Here is a 17,168-nt window from a genome sequence, read left to right as displayed (position 1 = left end):
TATTTTAGAGCAGGCTGACTCAACATTAACTGCTTTTATGCCTTTTCAAGGAAGCAGGAATTAAATTAGCTCTTCGAACTTAAGTTCGTTGCCAGATTTGTAACAGATTTACCCTCATGCAAACTGATGCCGTATTAAAGCTGGGTGGCATCCGTATGATGCTAATATTTTGTGAACTATGAAGAGTTCTACTACCAAAGAGATTTTATTTCAAAAGCTCAATGTCCTAACGCCATTTCCCCATATGTACCACACACCATTTTATTTTGTTTTTGTGTTGTAGTTGTATAGGATCCCCAGCTCTATTCCTGCCCAATTTACAAGAAACCAACAAGAACGGATCTCAACTGCATCGCATCAGTGGGACCAAACCTCCAGAACACCTGGTTCTCCGGGGCGTGGCTCTTCTTTGTGATGTGAAATGCTTGCTTTTTTTCCTCCAACATACAGTTTTTGTTACAGATGTTACATTCATTTAGTTAAAAAGTTCAGAAAAATGTCCACATTTGTTCCTAATGAATCAGATGTTAGACGCCGTTTTATCGCAATCCAGACAGTGCCATATTGGAGCCAGACAATGTCAGTAAGCAATGATTGGTCCAAGTAGGTCTGAGTTGCCGTTTCTATGGCAACCACTCATCAATCAGAAAGTTGTTGAAGGTCCACACCCCTATGACTTCAAAGCAGGCTTCAGTACTCCTGGCATGAGGAGAAGAAGTGCTCCCTGCCGCTGGCCAACAAGCGCTTCGTCTTCAACCAAGACCACATCTACTGCTCCGACTGCGCCAAGAAGCTGTGAACTCCACGAGCGAGCATGGGTGTTCACGGTGGAGTTACAACCAAAGTGACCCTTTTTGCAGATCAATAAAGGAAAGAGAAAAAGCTAAATTAGAATAGTTTTGGTCAAACTTCTCCACTGGTAAAGTCCACCGATGCAGTAGCTTTCCCCTTTGACAGTAGAGCAGGATGATCTTTTTAGGAATCAGAGCAGTTAAATCTTTTCTGTGCTGTGCAGTTTTGTGGTCTGAGCTTCAGTGCATTCATAATTTCTTTCTCGTTGTTACTTCTTTTGTTCTTCAAAGCCGGCTGCTGCTTTTTCATAAGATCTTTTATGAGTAATCGGTTTCATCTTTGAATGTCTGAACTGCTTTAACATTGATGCTGAAAAATAAATCACTCGTTTGACAAAAACACAGAATTCTTCAGAGTAATGGACATAAAAGCATCTTCATTTTCAACACTTTATTGTTTAACAGTCTGGATCATCTCTTCAGATATATTTACTGTACAATTGTCATTGTGACATGGGGTTATCACCAAATCTTTCAAAGGAATATTCATATTCACAGAGTTCCTGCTGGAGCAGACTGATTGTCAAGGTCGAGGTAAGGGCATGCTTTATAGACGACACATTACTAAACCTTTGTCTAAGGCACTGTTCTATCCTGTTGTGACTAAAAAGAGTCGTCAGCTGAATTTAGTCCCCAAAAAACGCAGCAGGACCTAAAGTGTGTTTAAGCAGCAGCTACAGAAACCTGCTAACAGGAACTCATGAGCAGAAAGAAAAAACGAGGAGGAACATGAGAACGTGCAAGTGTAGGGTTACGACAGAGAACATGAAGTCTCAGCCACAGATGAACGACCTTCTGCATGAAATATTAGAACTCTGCTAAAGTCTTTACATTAGCTGCTCCTTGGTAACAATCAGTGACAGCGCAGCCGTGTGTTTCCAGGAGGAATAACGTATGGATGATAAAAGCTTAAAAGCTCAGAAACCTTTGATTAAGAATGCAGGCTGGTATGTGGAGACTGTTACATTCTATGGGCTCAGTCAAAGCTAAGATGATGAAGGCCCAGAGTCTTCATGTACAAGAGTTTTAGGTATTTAGCCAACAGAGAACAAGGCAAAAGTCAAGGTCCCAGAAAACTCACGCTTGTGCTTTTCAACAAAAGAAATTTGAACAATTTATAGTTTATAAAAAACAAAACTCAAGGAAGAATAAAAAACACCAAGTGTCTTTTAATCCAAGTGACCTCCTTGTCCTACAGTAGAACAGATGAAACCTGAGCAGACATTCCACCTGTAACATTCATCCCCACATCCTGGTTGCTGACATGAAACAAGCTAGGAGACACAACCAGAGCTTTTCCAGACGCATCACCATCGACCTCAGCAGCTTCACGCAGAGCGAAAGGTCACACAAAGACAGTGGGGGGCTGCTCGCCCCACACCCCCCATATGAGGACATTTGTTCAGGATTCCCACTCACAGGGCTTTTGCCGTGGGAGGTGACTGTTGCGTATCGACTTCCTGGCTGCATAAACCCAACCTGACAAACCGGTCACCTCACTGGACACGCTAAGAAGGGAAAAACTCAGTAACAGAAACTGCAATCATCCACAACCTGAGTCACTCCATCCTACCTATGGCTTTTTCTGCCTAATACTGATTATATACACAATATAATACCACTTAAATAAAAGTAGAAATGTGTTTTACTATACAAACAAACAGATAACGTCTATGTTCTAAAATAGATGAAATGCATTTGTCAAGTAGCAGCTAGTAAGGGCGGGTTAGTGGGAGAGAGGAACATCTTTTTTACAAAGCAGTCAAATTAAATGTGAGGATGCCCAGCAGCTTTCCACTCATTGGACCTGGATGTTACAGGTATGAGCACCACAACTGTTGGGAGGATATCACTTGCCAAAGACTGTTGTGTGACTTCGATGATGTTAGTAAACATTAATAATATGTACAAATGTCAAAAGAAAAGGATAAAGACTGAACGTTAAACCCTAACAACAAACACACAGCTGAATTTGAAGAAGTCTTGCAATAAACCAAAAAATTAACCAAAAAATGTCACCTTTGTGTTTATAAAACCTTTTAGGAGCTAAGCAAAGATGATACGACAGGAAGTAAAAAAAAAAACAAAACAAAAAAAAAGCACAATTTGAGGGAGGAAAAATACCGCGTGAACTAAAGCATGACTCGGAACCGGGCAAAAGCACATGACAGGAGAGACGGAACAGACCCAATTTGTTTTCTACGCACTGACAAACCAGAAGGGGGTTGGGTTAAGGCCATGATGCTGCGAAAACGAGCAGCCAGTCAAGTACATTTGATTAAACCGCATGCGAAACGTTTGACATTAGACCAGAACATCGGAGCTCCAAGGATTCACAAACCACACGGCCCAATGTGCACGTGTTCTGGAAACGACACGCAAGAGGAAAAAAAGGAGGACAAAAATGAATAAATTAAAATAACAAATAACTGACAAAAATCCTCCCAAGTATTAAACAAAACACTGACAGAGACCTGGAGCCAGAAAGCTGGAGAAACATGCATTTTTCCCTGAAGCAGATATTTGTTTAAATATAAAGTTGGTAAATGCGTTTCCTCATTGTGCAGGAGGGATATGAAGCACTTGGGGTGGTATTTCCAATTCATCATGTGCTACTCCCATGGGAAGGAGAGGAAGATGTTTGGAGCACACAGTAGATTTTTTAAAGGAACTCGACTAGGAAAAAAACTTTAGGAGTGCAACTTCCAGAGGTTTCTGATGAGCGCAGTGTCAAATATCTGCAGAAAAACAACAGGAAGGAGTTAGAGTCCATCATGAAGGTCTAAAGCACCTAAAGCAGAGGGGAAACTTCACCTGACGTGGCTTCTATGGGTTGATGAGAGGAATGCAGCGTGTTCAGGGGGGACGCCTTGTCTTCAAAGGCCACTTTTGTCCCATCTGAGCTTCCATCGCAGTTGATTAAGTCCTGCTTACAGTCCTCTGCCTCCATCAGGGGCCGAGGCTTGGAATGAACATCGATGAGCTCCTCAAAGCTCCACTGGTTAGATTTCCCGTTGAGGCTGGAGACCAAGCCGGCTTTGGTGGAGTCGTTCAAGAACTCCGAGCCCTCAATGAGGCGGTCCTTAGGAACTGGACTGGAGCGGTAAAAGAAAAAAACAACGGCTGTTCAATTGTAAAAGACATTCAGCCATCAGATCCTTACCTCTTACTCAAATGCTTTTCAGTTCAACAGTGCTGTGGTCCTCGTACCTCACGGCCTGCGTCTCTTCTGTGCCGTTGTTGTTCTCCTTGTCCTCCGTCTCTGGTTCTCCGTTCATGCTGCACAGCTGCTGGCTCATCACAGGCTCCTCAGGGTTCAGTTCATCGCCGTCGGCGTCCTTCTCCATGTCGTCTGCTTGAATCACACCAACTTCAGCTCAGCTGTATTTTTATGACACTCAGAAAACCTTGGAGAAAGTCCAATACAGTGTTCCCCCGCTATGATGTAGTTCACCTATCATGGTCTTGCTGTATTGCAGATTTCGTTTTGGTACAAATGTGCATGATCTTGTCTTTTTCTTTTTCCGACACATTCTGTTTTGTATACTGATTGGCTGTAGACCATTGTCTATCAATCTCCTCAGAGCTCTGACCTGTACACAATACATCCAATTTCCCAAATCTTTATAAATCTTCGATCGTGATCAAATCTTTCATTTCATTCAATAATTTTGGACTCATTTTTCTATGAAGATCAGAACTTTGAGAGTTTAAACAAGAGAAAAAGGTGTGAAGATGTTAACACATGTATAAAGTGTGTAGTGAGGAGTTTTACTGCCTTAAAACATTTGTAATTACTGTAAAAAAACAAAGATGAAAACGTGGCATATTTAGTCTATCATGGATCATTTTTAGAACATAACTGAACTCCAGATTTGTTTCTCTGCACCATCAAACAGCCAAACGCTCTACAGAAGAGCCAGCTGGGATCACTTACTTTGGCTTTCACAGTTTATCTGCTCCATTCCATCTTCATCTTCCTCTCCATCTTCATTCTCCTGTCCACTTTTATCATCATCATCCTTCTACAAAGGAGACCAAATTAAGCTGCGGGTTGATTGTCTGTTCATTAGTTTGAAGAGGTTTTTAGGATCAAAGCAGACTCTACCTTTAGGTCTCCTTGGTCCCCTTTTCTAGTTCTCTTCATTATTTCCTCAATTCTCTGAAGACAGGGAAAAAGATGAAAAGCAGTTTCAGTTTCAATGTATTTTCACATAAAACAGCAAACTACCCGTCATTCTAAGTAATGAGAGGTCATAGTAATACTTTTCTTTAGCAGTTTTGAACAGTAAAAGTTTAAAGAAATAGGAATTTCTGTGGTCCCTTCCACCTTTTTCCTCTCCATTCGTTCTTGTTGGTTCCGCTGCATAATGCGTTCTCTCTCCACTCGGACTCTTTCTGCTTCTTCCAGGGCTTTGGCCTCGGCCTCCTCTCGCTCCTTCTGGAGCTCTGCCTGTTTTTGCGCTTCCTCTTCCGCCAGCCTGACCTTCTCCTCCTCTGCCCGGCGAGCGTCTTCCTCCTCCTTGATTTTTCTTTCCTCTGCAAGCTTCTTCTCCTCCTCCAGGCGCTTTAGTCGAGCCTCTTCTTCCTGACGTTTCTCTTCCTCCTTTCTCAGCCTAAAATCACCAATTACATTTATTATCAAAAGAGGCTTTTATGAGAAAGATGATATAAACTATAGCAGAGAGATGAGTCTCTGCAAAACTATTTCTGCTCAGTTATAGTTCAAAGATGATGCTGATAGCTTGTTAGGTTAGAAATTGGATTGGAAAGCATCAGATAGCAGCTCTAACAGCAGAGGGCGTTACTCGCAACCTTACAAGATGGTTGCAGTTCTAACATAATTTAAAGCACATAATACAATAACTGCAATTAAAAAAAGGAAAATTTGAAACATATTTTTGTTTAGCGTTCGTCACAGAACAAAACAGATCTGTAAGATCCTTTTTTACGCTAAGCCTTTGACCATTAGTGTACTGAGTAAACGTTAGATCAGGGCAAAATGAGGGTTGAATTATTCCCAGGGTGCGCAAAGAACTTCATCCAGTGTGGGTTCTTAGGCAAGAAAAAATCTCTGCAAATCAGGGATGTGCCAAACGGTGTATGAACCTATGTCATATTTGTGTAATGAATTCATCTAATGAAGACAGTAAGTGAAAGCTCTTTGGAGTGAAGAGCTTCAGTGATAATCTTACTTCTCCTCCTCCTCTCTCTGTATCCTCAGCTGCTCCTCTCGCTCCTTCTGCTCTCGCATCAGTCTGCGGTTCTCTGCCAGGATCTTAGCTGCCTCAGCAGCTGAGTTGGTGCCTGTCCCGCCCTTTGACTCTATGGGATAAAAAGAAAAACAGACCCAAAAAATTCCCTTTTACATCACCATGGCATGTATTTATCAATTTATTGTTGTGCTGGGTGGACAGAAACAGAGTATTTAACTCATAATTACTTAACTTATTTAAAGAATACATGACTAGATTTGTGATATCATTTGATTTCCCTTTCAACTTTCAAGCAAAATTAACAATATTTGCAATACTGCAAAGGAAACCATCTGCATCTTTTGATGAAGTGTTCAAACTATCCAGAAAACAGGCACGCACCTGCCTACCTATACAAATGTATGCAAATTCCAGCTCTGGGTTTTTCCACCCAAACATTTGCCCTTGCAGTGCACGTTTCTGTCCACAGGGTGGCAGACCTCAGGAACTAGATTACGCTAACAGGATGTGGCTCCAGATGGGATTTCATCTGCCTCAGGCTCCAGAGACTTTGAGCAGGCAAATCTTCTGCCACGTCAGTGTGCAGCACACACTCACTGATATCTTTCACACACACACTATTGATGGATGGTCATTTAGAACTGATACTAAAGCTTCATTATTACACCATGATCCCAAAAGGTCTCCTGATTTATAATTTGCTTCAGATCTGAAATTCCCCCAGTTTTATGTATAGAAGTTCATTTAAAAATATACACTAATTCCAGTGTTCCCAGATTAATTTGAGTGGATTTTAAATTATTGAAGTAATTGTTGCCTTTGTGGAAGTTATCCTTGATCAGCAAAACAAGAACAAAAATTCTACTACCTGTATCTAATTTCAGCTCGTCTGACCGAACGCCAAAGCTTATCTGCAGGCTCTGTTGCAAACATTCTGGTGTTTGGTAAATATTTGTACTGTTAAATGATGCCACAGCAGGTTGTTTTATGTTACTTTCAGCCTCAGTTTGATCCAGATTCATGTCAATATTAGAATCACCGTCTTTCTCTTTGGTCTTGCTGGCATCAGAGGACTGTGGAGCCAAAGCCTGAACAGGAGTTGGAGATCCTTGGTGATCTTTGGGCTTGGGGTCTCTTTTTCTTAAGGTTGGGGGGCCAGTTGGTGTGAGTAGGGGTTTCTGAATCGGTGGGGGCTTTGCTGATGTGGGTTGAGGAGACGGGGGACGCTGTTTCATTGCACCTGGTGAGGGCGGCCGCATCTTGGGACTTTGCCTTCCAGAAGAAATGGTAAAACATCAGTGTGCCAGAAAAGTATAAAACCCGGAATATAAACAATCCTTGACTAAAGCTGGCAGTCGTACTTAGCTGTTGATGGGGAAGGGGTCCTCTTTGGAGCTGGATTAGGGGCTGGAGACGGTGAACGGTTACGCACAAGGGTTGTAGACGGAGAAGAAGGCCGTTTGCCTCCTGCTGACGCAGAGGACTTCTCCTTCTGTAGTTACACACAAAAAGGATGAAGCATGTAGAGAAAAACATTTCAGAAACACAAAAATCTTTAAACATATTTTCTCAAATCCATTTCCTTTTAAATGACTTATTACACCCTACATGCACTGTTCCAGGCTTTTGCAAGGAACCGATTCCTCAAAGACGAATCCAAGGGTATTATCCAGCTCAGGTTTTAGTTCATCAATATTTCATGTCCTTGTAATGGCAGCGAACACCAACAAGGTCACAAGCATGCGGCACGATACGGACTGAATCACTGAACGAAGAGCACCGAGGTTTTGTTCATTTGAGAAGCAAATGAGCTCAAGTAAAAAATGTGGGGATCTAGAGAGACACCTGTAGTTTTCATATGGATTACCAAAAATCATTCTCTATTCACAATGCAGTGCACTGTAAAACATTTGGTTTGACATGGAGTTGGAGATCATCAATTTCACTAACAGCTTCCAAACATTTTTGTCCTGATTACTAGTGTCCTGTAAGGATCTCATGGTCAGACGTTGACGAATCAGAGCGATATATATGAATAAAAGGAAGTGTGATATGAATCAGACCGAAAGTATTGTTATAAAAAAAAAGTCATTTTTATGGTGTCTACATTTGATTGGTGCTGCAGTTTGTTAATAGTGACCTATTTTCTGCAGCATTTCCCCATTTGTAGTCTTGAAAATGTGGGCATGCCAGACAAATAAAGGCTCTAAAGCACAAGGGGTTTTGGGGTTTCCACACCTCCTCTTTCTATGCATCATCTGGATCATCATTCAGCAGCTTCTTTTTTGGAAAGTTGAGTGTCATCAGCCTTTATCTTTCAAAGACAAATTCTTGAAAAAATGTACTTTGAAAAACACTTTTCCTTAATTGCCTTAATCTCATACAGACGCCATCCTTCAAGTTTCCATTCTATTTAGGAAACCAGAAAGCCTAGTAACTTCAAAGTACTTGTACCCAACCAGTAAATATTAAGAGGGGAACATGTCATCTAGCAAAAAGGGCTGAGTTAAAAAGAAAAGCTAAAAACAAAGCAATTAACTTAAACGGATGTTGGCTTAAAAATGTTCTAATGATTTTTTAATCCCAGGTATCCACTTACCCTTAAAACAATCTACTGAATATTTTTGGAAGAAAAAAAAACTTGTCATACATATTTTATTCTAAAAATACAAAGGTTTTAAAAATAGAAATTTCACATTTGTTTGGTTTAAATCATTAGTTCTGTGAATCCTTTCTCTCAAGACAAAAACAAAATGAACATGTAAAAGTAAGTGTAGCTTTTTTGCAAATAGTGAATTTATGAATCCAAACTGGATTTAGCAGTCCTAGTTTATACAAACACAGGTGTCATGAGGGCGAAAGTTGAGTAGATATTAGGATGTTTTTGAATTTCCTTCAAGTTCAAGTTTAGAATTAAAGTTTATACCCTTCAGCTTCATTCATTCGTTCATTTTCTATTCCGTTTGATTCCTTTCGGGGTCACAGGAGTGCCGGAGCCTATCCCGGCGGGCGAAGGCAGGGGACACCCTGGACAGGTCCACCAGTCTGTCGAAGGGTCACATATATCACACACACATGCACTCACTCTCCCATTCTCACAATTTAGAGGGAAGCATGTTTTTTGGACGGTGGGAGGAAGCTGGAGTCCCCGGAGAAAACCCACGCATGCATGGGGAGAACAAGCAAACTCCACACAGAAAGGTCCCCATTGGTGTTCTGGTCCAGGTCCCCCAGCCGGGACTTTCACCTTTATTTGTAATCTAATTATTACTATATTTATACTTTTTGTTGTTTTGTTTAAAAAAAAATCTCCTAAATAATATGGACTATGAACAAATCTTTAGATTTGAAGATAAACAAAAATAATTTGCACATCATGAGATCCTCAAAGGTCAACAATCTTTTGGCCTGTGCAGCTCTTTGACTCTGAGGAAACTTGAAAATGATATTGTGAATGACATATGCAGCTTCACAATAATACATAAGTGTATAGAGAAAACGATAGAGAGAAATGAAGGGCTTCTAATATGTTTAGATATTAGTGTCAGGGTGGGGTTTTGTTTTGCTTGACCTGACCTGCACAGCCATGATGCCACAGTGGATCCCTTTGTCTCATTTACTAACAATGGAGCCCTTTACAATCACAGAGGAGGATTAAAACAGCCAAATGACAAGAGGAGCCAGGCACTAAAAGCCACCCAGAGTACAGTGTCAGACTGAAGGGGAACAATGTGACAGAACTATGTCAATGTAGGAAGAATGTTATATAAGAAACAGGAGGGGGAACATTTCCCTCTAATCAGCATCCTGCAGAAATGCTTTGACTGGCAAATCGAGCCATCAATAAAACAAATTAAATCCTGAGAGAGAGCAGACACTAACTAAAAACTACAGTGAAAATGCTGGTTTCTGGATTATTTTCATGATAATAAAATATGTAGAATCTGTTCATACCTCTTTGTTTAAATTCAAAACAGTGTAACATGTGATCCATCTTTCCAAACTTAGTCAGTGTTCCAATGTATGGATCATAATTTATAAATCACTTAACATATCAAGGAAAACTACGACAAGTATGAAGGGGAATGGGAAGGTGCCAAGTTTTTGGACATAATAAAACGTGATGTCTGAAGATTTTCGAGTCGAGTACTAGCAAAAAACAAACTATTTCGAAAACGTAGGATGGGACAAATTCCTGTTTATCCGGTAATATAAATGCAGTTCTCACCAGAGAAGGGTCGAGGGCTCCGTCGGCCGAAACAGACGTGGTCATGCCGCTCTTTTTTTGCCGGTCGATGCTGCGGCTGCGTACCGGTCCGCGCGGCGCGGGCAGAGGACTGGCGGAGGCTGAACGAGGACACAGGTGACACTCTGGTAAAGGACACAGTCATCACAGGACCAGGGGGGGTGTCGAGGGCACAACCAGCGTCAAGAGTGGCAAGCGACCGAGTTGGGCAGCAAAGCAGCGGCAAAGGAAGTGAATGAAATGGATTGATGGTAGGGAAAAGGGGGAGTTGGAGCAAATAAAAAGGGGAGGGGGGGCAGATGACAGTGAAAGGAGTGCAGGACAGTTTTTTTGTGAGGGAACAAGAACACACAAAAAAGGAATTTGTTAGTTCCAGAATTGTGTGCTGGCTTGATTTCTAAAGCTTTGGTTGGGTTGCAAATTATAGCAGGTTTAATAAGCAACAGTTTCACAAAAAATCCCACACCCTAAAAAACTGCAGACGCTTCTGGACACAACAAAAGCACCTAAACCTAAACAAGAGCAACTCTGCACACACAAATCTGTTAGTCCATAAAACACACAATGGCCTACTTCCTATCTTTACATCTCAATAGGCATACTCCATGTTACACAGACTCCTATTTGAATTTGTTATGGGGGAGGATAACAGACAAAGTTGTAGGGTTCTTATGACGATGCAAAGGAAACCCTTGTTCACGGGCTTGCTTTGTCAGACGGTGGGACTGCCATGATAATCCTGAGGCGTGAGCAACTTCCTGCCTCAGTGAGCTCAAAACGTGTCTGTAACTCTTTCTGACTGACAAGCTCTGAAGGCGCCAAGTCATGAGACAGATTTACTGATGAGTCACCTTCCAACTCGTGCGATCTGGAACCGCCCAGGTAGGATCAACGGGTTTACCAACTCATGGAATATGCCATTCGAAATGCAAAGAAATATGAAACTCTTGACTTAATCAACCTCAGAATGTATAGATAATTTAATACAAAGACATTATATATGAACTGTCAATCCTCCTAATATCTGATCAACCTTTAAAAAAAAATCTGCTCACATTTACTATCAAGCCATTGTCATTCACTAATGATATAAATAAAATAACAACTTAGCATCTAATGCTGAACACAATTTTAAAATATGACAAGAAGTCTGATTTTCATCGAGACATTAGATGGGGCCTAGATTTCAAACTGATTAGTCACTGCTGTTCTTGTCTCACTATCAGAACACACCGAGCCGCACGGCGATTTCGCTCCGACGTAAAATGAACTGATGGTTAAGCGGCTTAGTGTAAATCTCCCAGCATGGGCTGTGAGGTTGCTCAGAGACAAAGAAATACCTGCAGCACGGCTCAGCAAAATGCACTTAAATATCGAAGCCTGATGAGTACAATTTACCAAATACATCTATTTACAGATAGATATCTATTATTTACCCCCATAAGGGTAAAAAAAAACATCTTCTAATGGCATGATAGTATGCAGCTTGGCAGTAAAAATAAACTATGGGGCACTGCTGTGGGTGTCTGTCCTGAGTTTTTTTTTTCTTTAATAATAATGTTTTCGGGTAGCAGGACAGAGGTATAGTTATTCTTCCTCTCTTTTAGGCTCTCCTACACTGAGGTTACCTGGAGCATCTGTTCCTTGAGCGGACAGGACAGCGGCGCTTTTGCTCCTAGCTAGTGAGGCTTGGGTGGGAGTGAGTAGGCGACTAAGGACCCCTCCATCCACAGTACCGGCCTGCAGTCTGCGAGCTACACGGCCAAAACATCCCCAAATAACAATAGAAGAAGAAAAAAAGAGACCGAGAGGAGTGGATAAGAGTAGGGAAGGATGACAAAAGAAAAGGACACCATGTGATTTAACAGGAGAGAATCAACATTCAGGACCAAAGGTCATGTCTCTGTAGTCTTACATGGTCTCCTCATTAAATGCTAGTATTCAGTGAAACATTTGCACTCAATATGGCAAAAAGCTAAGGAATACCATGAAACAGTACTAAGACACTGCTTAGAAAGAGAATATCAGTTAAAACTGTGCTCAAAGTAAAAAAAAAAGATCAAATCAGTGGTTCCATAAGGCAGATGGAGGTGTGCTGATGGGAAAAAAAAGTCATTTAAACTCTCATAGAAACAATAAATATATGTGTGAGAAGAAAAAACAGCTTTACAAAAGATGATAAGGTGAGTGTGAAAGAAACCCCCAACTTCTGCACCACTAACGGTGGCAAATTTAATGGATCTAAAGCAGTGGTCCCCTACCGTTTTCAGGCCACGGACCGATCTAATGTCCGAAAATATTTTCTCGAATCGGCCTGTATAAAACTGATGTGGGCTTTCGATCTTATTTATTTTTGAATTTCCAGCTTCCCTTAACTTTTGAGGGTAAAGTTTATATTCATGTTTCGCCACAGCGAAACAGCTTTCACTGATCCACCCAGGTGCTTTGGCAGAGATTTTTACGCCGGATTATCTGGGCGACCCGTACTCGGGCCCTCTTGGGGCTACAAAGTTAGGCAATAGCGCAAAGGGTCTTTCCCAAGGACCACGCAGTCTGAAGCTCTTCTGCCCCTGGGAAATGAACCCTGCTTTCCCATTTGCCGGTCCTGCACACAACCAAACGAACCAACTAGTCGCAGGGAAAAGTTATCTTCGTCCTCTGTTAAATATCAGCAGCTTGTTTCAACTTAATTAGTACACTAGATTTCATGTAGGAACCATTAAAATGTGATACAGATTTTCCTTTACAACTCGTAATTGTCAAACTGGTGAATAAAATAAAAACAATAAAAACCAAACATTAACTTCAGCCTCATCTGATTATAAGGGTGACATTGATAGAAAAAATAAAGAAAATACGGCCACTAAACCTGTTCATTTCTAAATAAAATAATAAATCCTCTGCTTGAGCAACTTATATTAACAATAAATTCATATTTGGAGTAAAGACTTTTGTTTTTTTCTGTTAAATCGAGTTTTCTTGTTTTTTTCTATCGGTTTGTTTCATTTTCTGCTATTTCACTGACAGTTTTCTGCAAAAGAAACTTCCAAATATTTTGGTTGAGTTTCAAGTTAGCGGTTTGCGCAGCCACTTAAAGAAAGTAGCGGATGTTTTTATGACACGTTATCGAGCCAGTTGACATGCATCAAAAAAGTAAAATTGGATGAAGTGGTTTGAATCCAGAACTTTTCCAAAATAAAATTTTCTTCAGAATCAGATTGTTAATAAAACACAAAAAGCATATGTTGCGTTTGTTTTTTCTCTTTGACCCGGTACAACCGTCCCACAGACCAGTACTGGTCTGCGGCCTGGGGTTTGGGGACCACCGATCTAAAGAAGAAAAGATCCTTCTATCCCTTTGAGAAAAAAAAAACAGAATGCTAAAAGTGCAGCAAGTCACTATGATGAACCTTCTACCACAAAGAGCCATTGAATTCGTGAATTAGTAGAAATGAAATGTCCCCGTTTAGGCTCTAAACCCAAGTACGGCTACAAAGTAGAAATTATTGCAGAAGAGGGGCTTTAGTGTTGACGGATAGAATCTGCCACACTCGCATAAATGCTGGCTCTTAAAGGAGAAACTGCAGATGTAGCCTTCCTTTATAGCCTCTTACTGACAGGACATCTGCTCCTGACAGACTTTATTTTTGTCAAAATGGAGCTCTCAGCCCCTAATATGAGCTCCATGGTTGCTAGTCCTCTGCATTTATTAAAGACCTGTTGTTTACCTTAAATCAAGCTTTAGTTCATGATCAAGATTAAATGTGGAATCATTAAAGACTAATTAACTTTAGTGGAATTGCTAATGCTAATTCCTCATCCGCTGTGCCGTTTAGGTTAACCACACTGAACACACAAAACAGGAACATTTTTAACATTTCTGTCGCACAAAAAGCCTGACATGACTTCAGAACAAACAACAGCATTTTTGCAGGACTGCGACACACAGACGCATAATAATTTCTGCGGCTGCTCTGCAGGGATGACACAGACATACACCACACTGAAGCACGAGCATCCTAAATCCAGCTATGATCTCATCTTAGGGGAAAAAAAAACAATCAATGCTTTGACACAATGGAACAGTAAACTGTGTTAGTGCTGACAGACCACATAACAAAACGGATCCTGTACAGTTAGGGAGAAGACAAAAAAAGAACCAAACTCATTTAACTGTGAATGAGAAGGAGGCAGAGGGCAGGACCTAGGTGGTTAAGAAGCAGGAAGGGTTCAAGGATGTGTTAAACAAGAAGTGTTTACAATAAACGAGAGCTGAACAACATCAGTTTGAGGTTAAGCGGGAGCTTAAATGGAAAGCAGACACCCTTTGAAAACATGAGCATCATCAAGAACTGACTTTAAAATGGAAAATTTCCCAAAAAGCTGTTGAAAACAAGGAGCAGTTAGTATGAATGACTTTAGAAGGAGAAAGCGGCCGCTCTGCATGCTCATTAATCAAAAAGAGAGACTTCACAAAGCATGCCGATTGACATGCCAGCCACCTTGATCATCCGTTGTCCCTTTATCGGGCTTGGCAGGGGTGTGTGCTCTGCCGGCACTTACTCGCGAGAGGGAGGAACTTCTCTTCTTCATAGAACGGCCTACGGACATGAGAGCGGAGTTACAGCTGAGCAGACTCTGGAGGGAGTCAACGACGAAAACCCCGACAAAGAAAGTCTACAAGTCATGCGCACTCTATTCAGCCTCATGAGAGTCATCAGGTTGGGGCTGATAGCAGCTGATGTTTCAGTTTAAGGGTTTATACATAAACACAACAACAACCTTCTCAACTTTCCCAGAGTTCCTACAGAAGTAAAGACATCTACACATCTGTTATCTCTGTTTTAACACAATCTGCTGGTGCATTATGCAGCATCAAAAGCTCTGATAAAACATGATGATGGGGGTGAGGAAAGAGCACCTGGTCCACATGTCTGCTGTGACTGAAGCTTTTTACCATCTTCATTAGCGGCCTGAGCATCATTGCCATTGCTTGGCAACCGGTTACAAGATGAGCTCCTTGGTTTAGCACCTGAGAGACAATTAAGGAACACTCAAAGATCAAGTAGAATTAACGTTTCAAATGGTGCAACGGTTTCACAGACTTTGATGAGTGTTTTCTGATAAAAGTGGTGAAAAGAAGTCAAAAGTTTGAAGCTAAAATGAAACTACAAAACAGCACTGGCAGGCAATGCAACCTGTAGAGATATTTTAACCACGTACATTTTTTTTAGAACAGAAATCATATAAAGTAAGATTTATTCCTTTAACACCAGAGCTGTAGCTTCAGTGTTTACATTCTTTCGATTACTGTAACTTTTCAACTGCTTAGTTAACGCAACTCCAGTGGATTCTGAAGTGGAGAAAAGAGGCTTTGTATCCTTATGCAACACTTTAGGCTAGCAAGGCATTTCATATCGGTACAAAACCGATTTGAAAATCTGCTTTTCTCCGCGTCAGAATCAGCTGATTAATGTTGGATGCATAAACGGTGGAAGAGTTCCAGTATGTCAAAAACGTTAGAGCTCACCACCGACTTCTGCAATGTTAAAAGGTTATAATGTGAAAATATTGAAACAATTTGATATTTAAGTGTTATATTTGCTGTATTGGAAGTATTAAGAAAAACTGGTTCAGAATTTAAAAGGAAATTCCAAGCTGATTATTACAAAAACCATCTTGGTGTGAATATGCTGTTGGGTATAAGAACAGAAAATGTACTTTGTCTTAAGTCAACTACAGACATTCTCCTGTACAAGCATAATTACCTCAGAGAAAACACAGATGGATGATAAAGCAGGTTTCTGGTACACAATGTCGGTTCTGACATGGCATTAAGTAAGCAGGGTACGTAGGAGGGAAAGACGAGAGGTGAGATGGCGGGAAAAGGAGGGGAAAGTGAGGAGGACTTACTTCTGTCAGAAGATTTGATGAGGGTGGCAGAGGAGGATAAGCGTTTGCTGATGGTAGCCTCAGGCTGTTTCAGGTTTGTGGCGGACGGAAAGCGTTTGTCAGCTGGGATGGAGGGAAGACAGACACGGGAAGTGGGGTTTACACTGGATGCTAAACAAGAGAGGAGGAACTTTGGGTGCAAACAAAGGAGCACAAGGTTGATAGAGTGGATCTCAGCTAGTGCTTCTTTTTTAGCTTTAGCCTGATCGTATGAGCTGCGTTTACTCTTATATTATTACAGCTTCCGAAGAAACTGCAATTTTCTGATGTGAACACGCCAGACCCAGGAGAAATCCTTTGTTCAGTGTCATTTCAACAGGATTTTATATCATGTAACACGCAAAATGCATGGGGGGGGGGGGGGGGTTCCATAGCAGAATCGGTTGTCACATGTATGTTTCCTGTTCTATTCTGCAAATAGCTTGAGAAGTGAAAAGGTTTAGTTCACAAAAGAATCTCAGACAGACTTGGTGTCAGACTAAAGGCCTAGGCTCGAGGTTCAAGCTTCTTGGTGTCCTGCTGCTATATCCCTGGCTCAGGTGTGTTCGCCAATAAGAAACTGCAAAATAAGCAGGAGGTCGCCCTCGTGGACAGGAGTTTAACCCCTTCAGTACATAGGATTGCTGTGTTTGCCATCTCTGGGTGCCTTTATATCTTCCATTTTTATCAAGATATGACATGGCAGGGGACTGTGAAAAGGGCATTACATAAAATTTAAGATTTTGTTTCCACATTTCCACCTAGTAGTCTCTCAAAAATGTTTCCACTTGCATTTGTATCTTAGGCCTTAGTCACAACTGCTCTACAGGTGAATACAAGCTCTATGCTTGCAAATAACGGGCAATCCTGTCCATGGCACACAGATGGTCTGCAGGAAATATCAAAGTCATAGACTTATTAGTG

The 17,168-nt window shown here is 41.2% G+C and overlaps 1 protein-coding gene across 37 annotated transcripts in view; it reads right to left on the bottom strand.

Annotated features, from left to right (window-relative positions):
- Nucleotides 1-1,227: 1,227 nt before the first annotated feature.
- map7d3 (MAP7 domain containing 3) overlaps nt 1,228-17,168 on the bottom strand; it is a 29,287-nt gene continuing 13,346 nt past the window's right edge. For 2 of the 37 annotated variants that reach the window (XM_023959046.2, XM_023959049.2), the window contains 14 exons: nt 16,227-16,328; nt 15,235-15,345; nt 14,816-14,914; nt 11,942-12,067; nt 10,296-10,438; nt 7,429-7,559; nt 7,107-7,339; nt 6,047-6,176; nt 5,182-5,467; nt 4,960-5,013; nt 4,789-4,876; nt 4,062-4,206; nt 3,666-3,946; nt 1,228-3,589 (listed from right to left, as the gene is read on the bottom strand). In XM_023959046.2, the coding sequence (XP_023814814.1) occupies nt 3,582-3,589; nt 3,666-3,946; nt 4,062-4,206; nt 4,789-4,876; nt 4,960-5,013; nt 5,182-5,467; nt 6,047-6,176; nt 7,107-7,339; nt 7,429-7,559; nt 10,296-10,438; nt 11,942-12,067; nt 14,816-14,914; nt 15,235-15,345; nt 16,227-16,328 (1,937 nt within the window). In that variant the 3' untranslated portion in view covers nt 1,228-3,581. The remainder of the gene's footprint in view (nt 3,590-3,665; nt 3,947-4,061; nt 4,207-4,788; nt 4,877-4,959; nt 5,014-5,181; nt 5,468-6,046; nt 6,177-7,106; nt 7,340-7,428; nt 7,560-10,295; nt 10,439-11,941; nt 12,068-14,815; nt 14,915-15,234; nt 15,346-16,226; nt 16,329-17,168) is intronic. The other 35 variants (XM_023959047.2, XM_078953997.1, XM_023959048.2 and 32 more) reach the window with 22 other exon arrangements.

This window comes from Oryzias latipes, chromosome 10, assembly GCF_053564925.1.
Source record: "Oryzias latipes strain Hd-rR chromosome 10, Olatipes_Hd-rR_3.1".
Taxonomy (NCBI): Eukaryota; Metazoa; Chordata; class Actinopteri; order Beloniformes; family Adrianichthyidae; genus Oryzias; species Oryzias latipes.
Note: the sequence above shows the minus strand (reverse complement) of the source record. Positions and strands in the feature narration are given on the sequence as shown.